Source organism: Sciurus carolinensis, chromosome 7 (assembly GCF_902686445.1).
Source record: "Sciurus carolinensis chromosome 7, mSciCar1.2, whole genome shotgun sequence".
NCBI classification, from domain to species: domain Eukaryota; kingdom Metazoa; phylum Chordata; class Mammalia; order Rodentia; family Sciuridae; genus Sciurus; species Sciurus carolinensis.
This window is the reverse complement of record NC_062219.1, coordinates 15376225-15391563: the sequence shown is the minus strand read 5'-3', so window position 1 is coordinate 15391563 and position 15339 is coordinate 15376225. Positions and strand designations below refer to the sequence as shown.

General features: G+C 44.1%; 1 protein-coding gene across 1 annotated transcript in view; it reads left to right on the top strand.

Annotated features, from left to right (window-relative positions):
- Nucleotides 1–15339, top strand: part of Akap12 (A-kinase anchoring protein 12) — an 89049-nt gene that overhangs the window by 33412 nt on the left and 40298 nt on the right. Inside the window, exon 2 of the mRNA XM_047558077.1 lies at nt 10571–10688. Within this exon, the coding sequence (XP_047414033.1) occupies nt 10571–10688 (118 nt within the window). The remainder of the gene's footprint in view (nt 1–10570; nt 10689–15339) is intronic.

Sequence of the window (15339 nt, the reverse complement as noted above, 5' to 3'; positions counted from 1 at the left end):
GCAGTAAGAGGCTCTTTAGCAACCCCAGCACGGCTCCTCGTGGATCCGCAATTTGCTGCTTTTTTATTCTGCACCTTAAGTTTTTCGGTGATTGTGCCTAGTCCTATCTCCTGACGAGGGCCTCACGAATCGAGTGCATGCTATGGAAAACAAGACAGGCAGTTTTGTTTGTTCGTTTCCTTTTTTTCAATCAGAATGGAACATAGACTTTGAAGTGAAGCAGCAAAGGGGTGATCAATAAATTGTTTCTAACTGAATTTAGAAAAAAAAAAAATCAGCAATCCTTTTTAACAGTGATTTGCATACTGACAGTGGGCCGCAGTCACTTTGACAGTGGTCTGTGATCCTCTTAACCTGGGTTGGGACAAACTGCCAATCCCCTGTCCCTACATGGCAGTTGTCCACATGGTGAGGAACCTACGGAAGGTGGCGATTCCTACCGCCTTGGGCTGCTTCAGGTGAACCCACCTGTGGACATCCTTCTCAACCCGGGAGAAAAGCTTTTGGTCGCAGGCCTCTCGCTTCTGCCTCTTGGACAGCTCTGCCTTCTCTCCTGTAAACAGGCGGTGGTTACAGTTTGGGCACTGTATATTTCCCTATCTGACTCCCTCCGTGGTGATGTTTCTGATACTGGCATCTGAGGACCCTCCCTTTGATTATAAGAAGTAATGCTAGCATCTAAAATGTTTTTGAACTTTAAGATCTGAACTTCACTTGATGATAATGGTTTTCTCCTTCGTCGAAACTGTTTATCTTAAGGCTAAGAAACGATTTGGATTTTCTGTGGCAGGCAGTGGGTTTCAACACACATTTTGTAATGAAATTTCCTAAGCAAGGATGTGATGAAGTTATTCTACTATCAAGTGACAGACCCCTTAGAGAGAAGCCGCCACTTGACGGGAGAGTAATTACTTGAGTATGATATGGTGTGCAGGAGTTAAGTGGGAATTGGGATCTTGACGTCCATATCTAAATAAAACCTAGTGCGAATTCCCTGGTGCAGGGCTCAGAAGAAACCAGGTGTGAGAATCACCAGAACTGTCAGAAGTGTCTCAGAACACCAATTTGTGCTTCGAGGCGACTCCTTTTTGTTATCCTAGCTCTTCACAGCAGTATTTTGCTTATTTTGGGTTTAGGATGCATGATGGCAGGTAATCAGCCCTGGGTGCTCTATAGTTCGTTAAAGCTCAGGAGGGCAGAGGACTGACTTTAGACTCTCCTGATGAAGGTCATGGCACTAGAACATTGAGCTCTAGGGGTTTGTTCTCGGTTCTCTGTAACTTGACCAGATCTAGGACTCAAAGTCAGTACTTAACCAAGAGAGCTCAGGGGGCTGCTTTCCTGCTCAGTGGGCGTTGCTGTGAAGCCTAAGGAGAGAGGAAGTAATGGGAGGGTGGGTTTGTCCCTCGCCCTGAGCACAAGACAGGATTGGAGTTGCTGGGTCACTTAGTCTTTTCCCCCAAGTGGACACCCAGTTTCAACCATGGTTCACTCTAACAGTGAGATTTTGTTTAGAAGGATTTTATAATGGTGCAGTGGTTTAAAGGCTTGGCACCACTGGGAACTGGTGAAACCTTCAGGAGGCGGGGCCTAGGGGAAGGAAGGTAGGCCTTTGGGGGCATGTCCTTGGAAGGGGGTACTGGGCCCCTGACCCCTTCCTGTTTTTCTCTTTGCTTCCTGGCCACCAGAAGGTGAACTGGCCTCCTCCACCACGTGCTTCCTCCATGATGTGTTGTGCTGTGCTGTGCAGGCCAAAAGTAGCATAGCCAAGCAACTATAGACTGAAGCCTCTGAAACTGTGAACCAAAGTAAACCTTTTCTCTTTTTAATTTGATTATATCAGGTATTTTGTCAAAGCAATGGAAAGCTGACTGATAACATATTTATATTATAAATAGGGTTGTGTTTTCTTGTTTTAAGGCAAGTGGAGGGGAAAAATAGTACAGTCTTTAACATTCATCTATTAGAGTTCTTTTTTGGTTGGTTCTTTGTGGTTGTGAGTAGTAGTTTTTAACTAGGAAGGTTTTGACACCACCCGCCCCAGGTGACACATTTCTGGAGGGACCAGGGATTCCCCCCAGGACCAACATTCTTGCACTGTGTCTACACAGAGGAGGATACTCATGGTATCAGATGAGGCTTAAGTGTCACAGGTTTTCCTCCAGTTGTGATTACTGAGCATCTCTCTGTCCTGAGTACAATGCCAACCTAAAGTTCTGGGTGTTCCAAATATTACAAAGGGCGCCACTTCCCGTATGGAATTCCAGCAGATTGTCTGCACAGTGAGTTGCCATTGCTGGTAGGTGGTGCCTTTTATTTCCCTCATTTCAAGCAGAGATCTTATAAATTCCCTTTGCCTGAAATCAACATGGTCGATCTCCCACCTAACCAGATTTAGAGCTCTTTGTTTTCTTTTGCATACTTTCCCAGAGAACCCAGGAGTTTTAATACTTTTAAAAACAACTATAACTTTTTTGAGTGGGAGAACATTTGACTGAAATGTTGTGTGTTAAAACATTCCGCATGTATCCATGGTGTCTTAGTTATGGATGAGGTTAATAGATGGGGCTCGGGAGGGGTTCTTTGGGCAAATCATTTAAAAATGCTACAGTGAATCCACCTACAGAGGGTCAGGATGCACATTAAAGAGTCTTCCAATTCTAAGTAAAGCAGCTCCACTCTGTCTGGAACAGTTTCTACAGCTGATTTAAAGCACAGAGCATTTCTAAGATAATGCCTCATGCTGGTGTTGATCCACCTGCTATATTGATATTCTTTGAACCATTTTGAAAAATGGTCTTTGAGATGGAGTGACCTAATTTGTAGACAACACTTTTAATAAAATGAGTTTGCCTTTAGTGGCCAAGTCCTTGGGTGTTTACATAACCTATATGAGATAACATTATTTTCAAAGACACCTGGCAGTTTGAATATTGGGCCAGGCGTGGTGGTGCATGCCAGTAATCCCTGTGATTTGGGAGGCTGAGGCAGGAGGATCACAAGTGTGAAGACCATTTTAGACCCTGTCTAAAAAATAAAAATATTTTTAAAAAAAGGCTGGCACCGTAGCTCAGCAGTACAGTACCTCTGGGTTCCATCCCCTGCACACAAAATGAAACAAAGCAAAACAGTCGGAATATTTGATTGTGAATATCCAGTTGAGTTGAAATTCAAGTTTGCATGCTAAAAGCAAACTGGCACCCCAATGTAAGGTTGAATTATTCCTTCTGAAGTTATGTGAGGTCATCTTCATGAATTTCACTGAAACTTATAAGAAAGGAAAATCAGGGATTTGTAGACAGTGGTCCAATACTCTCTGGTACCTATACCAGATATAGTCACAAGTTCCACTTACAGACCCACAAGCTCTTGTGCTGGAAGATGAATCTGTTCATCCTAAAAATCGGAATTTTCACACTAGTATTAAATTAAGATCATCACAAAACTTCTCTAAGCCAATTCTGTATTGAAATTGGATGAACGTTGTTAGTTGGAGAATCAGGTTTTGCTTCTGGTCCTTGGTTGGTGATGTCGAATAGCATCGTCAGGCTCAAGCAAAACCCCGCAGATGAACTGGTGGCACTTGTGGGCTCAGACGGCAGGGTGGAGTCTTTTTCCATCTAGTGGGGCCTGGCTGATGGTGACGAGGTGTCCACCCCTGGTCTGAGTCCTCCAGATTAGCTCAGTCATGTGTAATGTCACCAGCCACTAAGGGGACTTTTGTTGTTGTTGGTTTTGTTTTGCTAGATGTAAGAGTAGAAAGAAATCATGAAATCAAAACCAGCAGCAGTTTGATTTAAAGCTCAGAATTTCTGGGATTTCCTCACACTGAGGAGGGTCTACTGTCTCTTCCCTGAGGGACACTGGGATTGGAAAGAGATCTCTCTAAAGGTCAGTTTCTCAGAGATGAGGACTTCTTATTTTTGGAGGTCACTAGAATTGCTCCCGCCCTGGGATGCGTGTTCTTCTCAGTTCCATGTGGTTGGAGAGAGCTTTGGGCACAATAGTTGTGATAATACCTCTGAAACGCGATAAGCACTTCATTTTTTCTGAGGAACCTTGCTGGTTAAAAGCCTCTTCGTAATTTTCTCATTTAGTTTGCCTTAATCTTTTAAAATGCTTGGGAAATGAATATGCATTCCAGATCGTCTTTTCACTGCTTACTGTGTACCTTGACCTTGTTAGAAAAGGCATGATTACCAAAGGCCAGAGAATTTCATTGTTGTGTGCGTGAGCCTGTCTGTGTGTTCAGTCCTGGGGTTGGGGTGCTTTCCCACTGAACTACAGCCCCAGACCTTTTAAAAAAGATTTTACTTAGAAATAGCATCTCACCGAGTTGCTTAGGGCAACTCAGTTGCTGAGGCTGGCCTCGAACTTGCAGTCCTCCTGCCTCAGCCTCCCTGATGATAGGTGTGCCTATGGTCATTATTTTTGATGGCTTGACTGAGGACATTTATATGCAAATGACATTTGGAGGCCCTCAGAACAGAGACATTTCAGCTCCAACAGTTCAGGTTGTTGGCTTGGATGGGTTTTTAAAGATTTATGAATCCTGGAAAGCCAGGCCATTAGCATACTTATAAGCTAAGAATTTATGGATTGTAGGGCTCCATGTATTTTCACCTTTATAATAATGTAGAAGAAGAAAACCACGTGTCTGCCCCCAGCTCCCTTCCAAAAAGGGTAAAACCAAACGTCAGCTCCACAGAGGCAGCTGCTGGTAAAGATTTAATGTGCTGCTCTGGGTCCTCCCCGTCCCTAAGCGGGTCATTTTTATTTTATTTTAAACACCTAAAGGATTCAGCGATTCTCAGCAACTTGTGTTTTTCTTCTTTTAAATGGGGACATCTTCTCACCTAACTCATTCCCTTCCCACCTCACCCCTTTTGATACTGTCTGTGGTGTGGATGGCTCATGTTGGACTGTTGCTCTCCACTGATAGATTCCTTTTTTTTTTTTTTTTTTTAAATTATTTTACTATTAGTTGAAGATGGACACAATACATTATTTTGTTTCTTTATTTTTATGTGGTGCTGAGGATCGAACCCAGTGCCTCACACATGCTAGGCAAGCGCTCTCCCACTGAGCCACCACCTCAGCCCTGATAGATTCCTTTTTTAAAAAGGAATTTCTGTTCTGCATTTATGATTTTGTTTTACTTACTTATCAGATGCTGGGGGTTGAACCCAGGGCCTTACACAGACTAGGCAAGTGCTCTACCATTGAGCTATACCCCCAGCCCTACTGATAGACTTTAAAAAAAAAAACTGTTTTAGTTGTAGATGGACACAATACCTTTATTTTATTTATTTATTTTTATGTAGTGCTGAGGATCAAACCCAGTACCTCACACATACTAGGCAAGTGCTCTTCCACTGAGCTACAATCCCAGCCCCCTAGACTCTTACAGGTGTTTTCCTTGTACAAATGACTGTGCATTGTACATCATTGCACCGATATCTGCATAAGTATGTGAAGCCGTTCCTTGTCGTGGCAGGCAGAGCCAGTGGGTATGCACATTTAAGATTTTTGTACATTTTCCTAATTACTCTTGAAGGGGATTGTTGATTTTATATTCCAGTTTTTATTTTCTTCTGTTTGATGTTTTAAATGATTTGCTTTCAGAATCCTGTGGGAACCAGGGGAAAACACACACTCCCACATTGAAGAGTTCTCTTGCTGTGTGCGGTGGTGCCCTCACCTGTAATCCCAGATGCTCGGGAGGATGAGGCAGGAGGATCACAGGTTTGAGGCCAACCTCAGCAACTTAAAAGAGACAGCCTCAAAATAAAAAGTAAAAAGGACTGGGGTGGGCTGGGGTGTGGCTCAGTGGTAGAGCACTTGCCTAGCATGTGTGAGGCCCTGGGTTCAATTCTCGGCACCGCATATAAATAAATGAATAAAAGGTTCATCAACAATTAAAAAAAATAATTTTTTTTTTTTAAAAAAGGGACTGGGGATGTAGTTCAGTGGTAAAGCAACCCTGGTTTCAATCCCCAGTATCAGAGGGAAGAAAAAAGTTTTCTTTGTAAGTTTTATCATGGGATTTAAAATTCTCTACAGACAAGCTTTTTAATTCTGGTTATTTGTGTGAGTGTGCTTGTCATATTGATTGACCTCTGGTCCTTTCTGGTTATGGCCACATAACTGTGTCTTCTTGGCTGTTAGTGCTGAGGTGGGGTGGATTGCAGTGGTTGGAGCTTTGTGTACCCTGTGAAAACCAGGAACCTCTTCCACCTATACGGCCATCCAGTGAGAATGTCACCCACGGAGCATGGCTTCTGTGGTGGAAATGGTTACTCCACACCAGACTCTCCTCTTCTGCCCCCAGCATCTTGACAGCTGACAGAGCTTATGTGTTCCCTTCTTTGTTTAGCAAATCCATGAAAGAGCTCGGTAGTCCCATTGCTTGCTCTTTAGAGGGGGTTCAAAGCCAGCTGTATGCAGCCCTCTGTGAGGGAAGGGGAACAGAGAAGTCTCATCATTTTCCTGCAATGGCTTGGCTACCATTTAGGGTATATTCTTATATTCTTAATTGTTTTACAGAAACAAGAGGAAAATGCTGTTGCTTGAAGCATGTGAGTTTTTTTTTTTTTTTTTTTTTTTTTTTTTTAATGCTTGCTTAGTTGTAATGTGGTAATACTTTGCAGGAATAAACTCTGGCTGACCCACTCGAAGGATATAAGCTTGAAAACATTTAGGATTTTGATTTGTTCAAAGGAGGTGTTTACGCTTTTTATTTTGAAACACAAATCCAGTGGGAAGATTGGGTTTCTTGGTGCTCACCACGTTGAAGTGTAAGGAGGGTGTCTTTCAAGTCCAATTCTTGTCTCCAAAGAAATAGAGGCATTTGTAAAACAGAGTCCAAGATGGGAGGAGAAAACTGTGCGAGGCAGCTTCAGTGTGAAAAACTGAAATTCGAGTTTCCTCCTTATTTCTTGCTTGGAAACTGAAAATTACAGTGTTCCTTTCCTGCCTGAACTAGATGACCCCAAATCTCATCTGGCTTCATTACCTTCCACCCCTGGCGCCCCCTAAGTTTTTGTGTGTCTGTTTTTGTGGTACTGGGGACCGAACTGAGGGCTTTAAGTGTGCTAGGCAGGCCTCTACCCCTGACCCATGTACCTGGCCCCCTCTAAATTGTGTCCTTAGACCTTTCAGGGTCTGTCTAGGCAGAACTCTATGTAAATCCACCTGAGTTATAGGGAAAAGAGATTCTGACTTCAGATGAGCAAGAGGTGTGTTTATTGATTGATAAAGATGTCCCCAATGTGCAAGACCATAAAGTTACAAAACAATGTGTTCTACTTGAGGTGATTTTAACCCATTAATAACTTGCAGAAGTGCCCGAATTTTTAATGCTAGTATGACGTATTTAGATGGTTTAGAATGGGAGAGAAAGAAAACAATATCACTTTGAGATGGGAAAAGTGAATTATGATCTGCAAGAACACCTGAGATTTTCAAAAACATCTCTAAATGAAAGGACAGAAGTGTCCCAGTGTCTGCATGTGAGGTGACTGGGAATGAAGTCATGGGCTCTGAGTGCTCAACCGGACTTGGACCGTGGAGTCACAGTGTGGGTACACCTGCTGGGCCCAAGCTATGCGTATAATAAATAGGCTCAAAACTCTGTTTCAATAACGTCACTGTCATAAATTTCTACCAAAGTTAATAATGCATCAAATGCCTTTCTAAAGTAGAGTTACCCTGACTCATTGCGATGGCTACTCCATCATTAACTTATTGTCCTATTTAGGATAGAAGAAGGTCTAGCAGCAGACTTCAGGTCTTTTTTTTTTTTTCTTTTTTCTTTTCTTTTTACAGTACTGGGGATTGAACCCAGGGACACTTATCACTAAGCTACATTCCCCACTTTATTTTCTGAGACAGAGCCTCACTAAATTGTGGAGTCTGGCCTTGAACCTGTGATCTTCCTGCCTCAGCACCTGAGTTGCTAGGATTACCGTTGTGTGTCACCTCCTGGGTTTCACCTGGTTCGTTTGTTGTTGTTGTTTAAGTACTGGGAATTGAATCCAGAGTGCTTAACTGCTGAGCCACATCCCCAACCTTTTTTATTTTTGCTACATTGATTAGGGCCTCGACAAGTTGCTGAGGCTGGCCTTGAACTTTGGATTCTCCTGCCTCAGCCTTCCAAGTCTCCAGGATTACAGGCATGTGCCACCACGCCCAGTTTGACCTGTTTTAAAGACTTTCCCCCGCTACTATCTAATGTACTTTACTGTGTATTTGTACCATTTCTGAAAGATTTGTAAAAGGATGTTGGTGCCTGTGCCCTACAGATATTTCGTGTTTAAAGATCCTCAGTTTGTCTCCAACTAAAGATGTCTTTAGTTCACAAAGAATTAGGAGGACTGCAGAAGCTCTGTAGAGCTCTAAACTTAATAGAACTGCAGATTCTGGTTCCTAAACAAGAGGCACAACTGATTGAAGTCAAGGTGCCAAAGTTGAGTAGTAGGACATTTTTCTCATGGTCCCTGTTCAGTTTCATGTCACGTTGAACACATCAACATTTTTAGATATGAGCAACTTTCTGAGACCCTGTCTCAAAACAGAAATAAAAAATAAAAGTAAAATTAAAAAATGGACTGGAGATATAGCTCAGTGGTAAAGGGCCTCTGGGTTCAATCCTCTGTACCAAGGGTGTGGGGAGATTTTTGAGATACCACGTAGCCCATGAAAATATGTGGTTCCTGCTTCCCCTTCCCCCAGCTCTTCACATTATTAATCAAATTCAAATCTTGCCTGTGCACATCACTAATGGTATTTAAAGTACTTTGACATTTTTGCTGATGGGCCTGTGGAGACACCTCCCCCTCTCTTTTTGTCTTTAGGTTTCATTTAAAATTCCCATCTTTCATATTTTGGTAAGAGAAGACTTTAAGAGGAAATGTAATCCGAGTATTCTGTTTAATAAATGGACTCAGCATGGGCATTTTGAAGCCAACTGTTCCATCTGTAATATCACTATTAAAGTACAGTGGTGTTATTTCAGGAGGAAATGCATTCGGTTGAAGGACAGCTTCGCTGGGAATTAGGGAACGGCCAGGTGAAATCAATTTAGCACAAATTAAGGATTTCGGGTTGACTGTCTTGAGTCTACTGCACTTCCAAGACTGACCCGTGCCCCTGGTTTGGGGCTTATTTGTTACCTTGTAAGCAGGACATAATGATGTTAAACGGAGATTGCTTTCTTTTCTTCTCCTCCTCCTCCTTTGTTTCCCCTTTTCTAATGAGATTGAACACAGGACCTTTTGCTTTATCACCTCCGGCCTCCTTTGGGTTTTCTTGGTAGCAGGCGGGTCTGGTAATACCATTGTGTGTAGTAACAGGTCCTTCAAAACATGGTACCTGTGTTTTATGTGGGGGTCTCGGACAGTTGGAAGCAGCTGGTGGGCTGGCCTTCACACTGTGGTGGCTGATCTGGGGCGTGTGGGGCCCAGGGCAGACCTACCTCTCTGTTTTTCTTTGAGTCTCAGTGTCCTAATTTGTAAAATGGAAATAATGGCACCTGTCTGCATTGGTTTTAAGATAAATGGAAACATGTACCAATTACAAAGTATGATTAAAGCCTTTAGGTTCCTAAAAGTTAAGTTATTGTGCTATTTTTATTTGGCTTGACTTTTCATCTCGGGCTGTGTGGGGTGGTGCATACCTGTAATCCCGGTGACTTGGAGCAGACCAGCCTTGGCACTTTAGAGAGGCCCTAAGCAACCTAGTGAAACCCTGTCTTCAAAGGGCTTGGGATGTAGCTCAGTGGTAACATGCCTTTGGATTCAATCCTCAATACAAACAAGCAAATATCAAAAACTTGTTACCTCTATTCTCAGGATTAAAAAAAATAAGGATGTGCATCCAGTTTTACTGTTTTTGCAACTGAAAACATTAGTTGCGTGGACCATCCTTTGGTGATGCCCCTGCCTGACAAGGGCCCCTAGTTGTTGTCATGGGCTCTATGGATGTCTCCTTTATGACAGTTTACAGAACTGCAATTTAGCCATTAGTTGTTTAAACAGCTGCTTTCTAACCTGAGGACACCTCGTCTTTTATATATTCCAGCTAAATATGCATAGCTTGTGTCTAATTAGAAGGAGACATTAAAGTAAAAAGTATTTTTAGGACTGCAGTGTAGATCAGTGGTAGAGCTCTTGACCAGCCCGTGCGCGGCCCAGGCCCTGGGTCTGATCCCCAGCACTGCCGGGCGGTAGGGGGAAGCCTGATTCCATAGCAGTACGTAGGCTCAGAGGGGGGACCTCACCTGGCTTGCGCATCGCTACTTCTGAAATAGGCCTGGAAGGAATGGTGGACATGCATGTCCTGCGTGGTGTTCAGGTGAATGAACGAGGACACCAGTGAGTGGCTTGTGCACAGACTGACCCAGATACAAGGTCCAGTCTGCTTCATGATGGCCGATAGTTGCTTCTGAAGGCAGCTGGATCTTTCAGGTGAATGTAAGACGTTTCTCCATTCCTCGTCTTCTGGAAATCACTGCCTTGCTTCTGACATGGGCGTAAGAACTGAAGTTTACCTGGCTTTGTCTTCCTCACAGCTGCTGCAGAAGAATGGCCAGCTGTCCACCCTGAATGGCTTAGCTGAGCAAGAAGAGCTCAGCCTCCAGGACGAAGCCCTGAATGGCCAGGAGGAGGAAGAGGCCATTGTCACTGACGGTAAGCCACCCTTGCAGGCGCTGGCAGGACACCAGGGGCCACAGGGCTAACAGCACTTGCAGTGATCTTTGGGAATTCACTTCCTTCATATTTTCAGCAGAAAATACACTCTCATAATACATGAGGGTGAATGATGTTAGCAACAAAAGCAGGCAGGAGGGTTCAAAAGGAGGTATTTGCCTGACTTTTGGGGTAGTCCCGATGCTTAGGTCTTGAAGTTATATTTCCTTTCTCTTGTAAGCATGCCTATCTAGAACTTAATGTCTGAAAAAAATCAGAGTATGGTACTCAGGAATGAGCCTTAGTTGATAGACTAAAAGGTTGAGTTAAAATTGTCGTTGCCTGTCTAATGTTGAACGTGGACTCTTGTTGGAAACACTGAAGTCCTGGTGCTTTAGAAGAGCCAGGGACTCGAGGGGTCGCTCCGTGGTAGAGTGCATGCTCAGCATGCGCCAGGCCCTGGGTTCAACCCCTAGCACCCCCCCAATTAAATGAAAATTTAAAAAATCTCTCTCTGTAGAGAGGAGCCTACAAAACTTGCCCACTGTTTTCTGGTGGAGACATTGCAAGACATGTGTGTCTACACTCTGGTGGCTCGCATGCCTTACAGCTCTTGAGCCCGGAGGTCCTGGGGTGGTGACTAGAGACTGAGTCTTTGGCCAGAGTATCACTCATTTGATCTTAGCTATTGTGACGGGCAGCCTTACCGTGGGGTCAGAATTGAGCACCTTGACCCGTTGGTCTCTTGGGAGAAATGAAAGGCTACATGTTGAAGAACCTTCCTCTACTCTGAGTTCTCGGCTTGTGGTTCCATTTGTTCACTAAGTGACGGGATTATTCATGACCATTTTTGAAGATGTATAAATGACGCTTTGGTTACAGTACCCTGACCCTTATGGTCATAGGGAATAGGAAGCGAGGCAGAGGGCACAGTCCTGTGAACGGAGACTGGACAGGGCCTCTGTCAGAGGGGATTCTTTGAACACGTGGAACCGTTTCTCTTCTCGTTCTCGCCCCCGCGGCGCAGCTTCAAGCCGGGAGCTGCTTTTGAAGTTGGTGGGAAGACGGGTCTTTATATAGCACCACAGGCACCATATAAAGTTAGAAATATACACAGTCTCACAGACGGAGTGTTTGCCTGACCTAGTGTGAGAGTTTCAAATAATATCCACCAAAATAATTGGAATGGACCCAACTCAAATTCCCAAGCCCAGCGCTTTGTCCTTCTCACGTTCACTTTTGAATCCAATCAAGCAGCAGCAGTTTTTGATTTGACCACAGCCAAGTCACTGTGCTGCTTGCTTTTTTTTTTGGGGGGGGGGTTGAAAACAGCTAAGAAGTGGGTCTTCCACTTGGGGTGGCAAGAAGGTGATCTGGGGAAGGTTAAAAGCCTGGCTTTTTAACCAAGGCCACATGGTGATTACCTGATGAATTTTGCAAGAGCCGAGGGCTGTTCAGAGTTCAGGTACAGCGATGCTTTAAGGTCAAGGGTGGGTGAAGTGTGGGGATGAGGGAAGGTTGGATTTCGGTGTGTCAAGGCAAGGGCTGGGCTGTAGCTCAGTGGTAGAGCGCTTGCCTAGCATGCACGAGCCTGGCTTTGATCCCTAGCACCATGCCAAAATAAAAAAGCAAGATAAGAATGCCAGCAGAAGTGAGGGAAATAATAATGGCTAATGCCTCATGGGTGTTTTGCATGGTGCAGAGGCTCGAACCCGCGGCTCCTTGGTGCATGCTAGGCAAGCCCTGTACCCCTGAGCCACCCCACCTCCAGTGGTCATCTGCTGTTATCATGGGGCCCAGAGCCTTTTGGGCATCATCGCCTTGGATAGGGCATCCTTATGAAGTGGACAAGATCATTTCCGAGACTCCAGCCCAAATCAGCTGATTACCAAATGTAAGCTCTTCTGCACGGCGCAGGACAGGTCTGAGGCTGGCGTGGACCAACAGTGTGCTCCCAGCAGTTTTACTGGAGGGTGGAGAATGAAAGCCCAGACCAGAGAACTGGGACTGGAGAAGAGGGTGTTGAAAGCAGAGTGTAGTTTCGAAAATATTTAGTGGACAATGTTAGACCCCTGGGATATGCCACCAAGGGAGAGCAGTGGTCCGTGAGGTTTTTTCTGGCTTAGCTGATATGTAGGGTGGACAGAGGAGGGAGGGATGGGGCAGGGACATGTTCCATAGAATCCCAGATAGCATGGAGATTTTTAATTTGTGACTCGTTTCCTGGAGGTTTGCTGCTGGCCCTCGTCCTTTAGTCCAGATGTGATTTCTCGAACATTTCAGCCACATGGGTAAACACTGACTTTTACAGAAAGCAATTCTGTCTCCACCCTATGACTATATTCCATTGTCTCCCCAAGCCGACCCAGGCTCCTGACCACCGCTGGCCTTGGGGAGCTGAGCAAATTCCAAATGCCGCATGCAGAAAGAGTGGTCCTTCATATGCTTTGACAGATCCTGGAAAAGCCTGGCCTTCTAGGAAGGGCTGATGTTCCCTCAGGTGGCCAGGGCCACAGAGGCTCCCATCCAGTGCACATCCCAGGGCCCTTTTGGAGTTGGCTTTCCCTGTAGTGGGCAGAACTGTGATTCCCTTGGCAACTTGGATGTTTGTGTTTTCCTCTATTTTGTCTTCCTGCCAGATGATAATTAATAGCCTGGCAATGTAAATACAGACAGAATTTTCATGTTAAATGATTAAACAATGTTTTTTCATTCTTTTCTTCTGTTATCAGTGTTTACCTATGGTTAGTTTTTTTTTTTTTTTTTTTTTTTTTTTCCACTTAGGGATTGAACCTAGGGGTTCTTAACCACTGACCACATCCCCAGCCTCTTTTTATTTTTCATTTTGAGTCAGGGTCTCACTAAGTTGCTTAGGGCCTTGGTAAGTTGCTAAGACTGGATTTGAACTCCCCATCCTCCTGCCTTAGCCTCTCTTGTGACTGTGATTACAGGTGTATGCCAATGCCACGGAAAAATACCCGGCTCCTCCTCCTCCTCCTCCTCCTCCTCCTTCTCCTTCCCCCTCCTCCTTCCCCTCCTTGCCCTCCTTCCCCTTCTCTTCCTCCTCCTCCTTCTGCTCCTCCTCCTCCTCCTTCTTCTTTGGTGGTGCTGGGGATCAAACTATTTATTTCATGGCAAGTTTGATGCTGCTGAAAATATTAAAGAAAAGAGCTGCACACTTGCTATCCCTCACTCATGCAAGGCAAGCGCTCTGCCACAAAACTACTTCCCCAGCCCCACTATGGTTAGATTTTGATGGTTGTTTCTGGAAATCAGAATCGTACCTGCAAGATTGCTATAATGTAAATGAAGATATAGTTTGGTATGTAAGCAATTATAGGACTTGGGGGACATTGATTCCTACCACTGTCCACTAAAATAAGAATAATCCTCTTGGTTCCCAGGAGGATTGGGCAGCAGTGGCATTGGGCATTTGATCTGCAAGATCTACTGATGGGAGTGAATTGCAAATGGACAGCCTGCTAGGGGGATTTTACACTAAGTCGACAGACAGTGTTTATGGGGCTGGACAGGTAGGGTGCTGCCTAGCATGCTCCCTGCCAAGGATTCTAACCCCACCACGGGGCGGGGGAGTCAGAAGTAAAAATAATTTTATCCACCTTGACTCATTGGCTCTTTTTGAAACTAGTAATACTGGTAATTCAGAGCCAGTTCTCTTCCTATAATGAAAACAGAATCTGATTTCTTTGTAAACTTTCTTTAAATGGTAGGAAAAATCTTGTGTCTACTAAATATTTTCTAAGCTGACTAGTAGGGTCAGATATATTTCTATAGATTGGGTGGGGGCTTGATGATTATATAATTTGCAGGCATCTTAAGAGCACACACCATCAGGGATGAACACAAACACTTAATCACAATGAACACGGGTGGAGAAACCATAGCAGATTGCAATAGCCTTGGAAAGTTAGTCCCTTTTACCTGTGCTTTTTTAGGTGATTAATGAATTTATCAGTTGATCAAAATGGCTTATATGCAAATGATAGTTTGGCTTTCATCCCCAACTGGAAAGTTCTATTGTGCCAAAGCAAGGCACTTCTAGCATTCACAGGGGCCGACCAAGTGCCACTAGTTTCATGGCAAATCTGCTTTTGCTGAAAATAACGCAATGAACTGGGCACGGTGGTGCACACCTGTTATCCCAGCCACTTGGGAGGTTGAGACAGGAGGATCATGTTTGAGGTCAACCTGGGAAATTTAGTAAAATCCTGTCTCAAAATAAAAAAGGACTGGGTTTGTAGCTCAGAGAGAAAATTTCCCTGGGTTCTCTCTCTTGTGCTCTGAAACAAGTATGAATTTTGATCTGGGGTGTAGCTCAGTGGTAGAGGGCTTGACTACCATGCATACACACACACACACACACACACACACACACACACACACACAGCAGTAAACAAAGAATGACTTTTGAAACATCTGGGACTAGAGCCAATTTTCGATTTAAAACTTTTGTAAATTAGAACAACTTGAAGATTTAAAAAGAAATTTAATCACAGTATCTGTTCATGGATTTTTCCCCCAGATGAAGAAAATCAATCTTTCTAACTTAAAAAACAAACAAGCAACTTAACATCTTATTTCTTTTGATAATAACATACTGGTTTGCTGAACAAAGACCTCTGGAACTCAC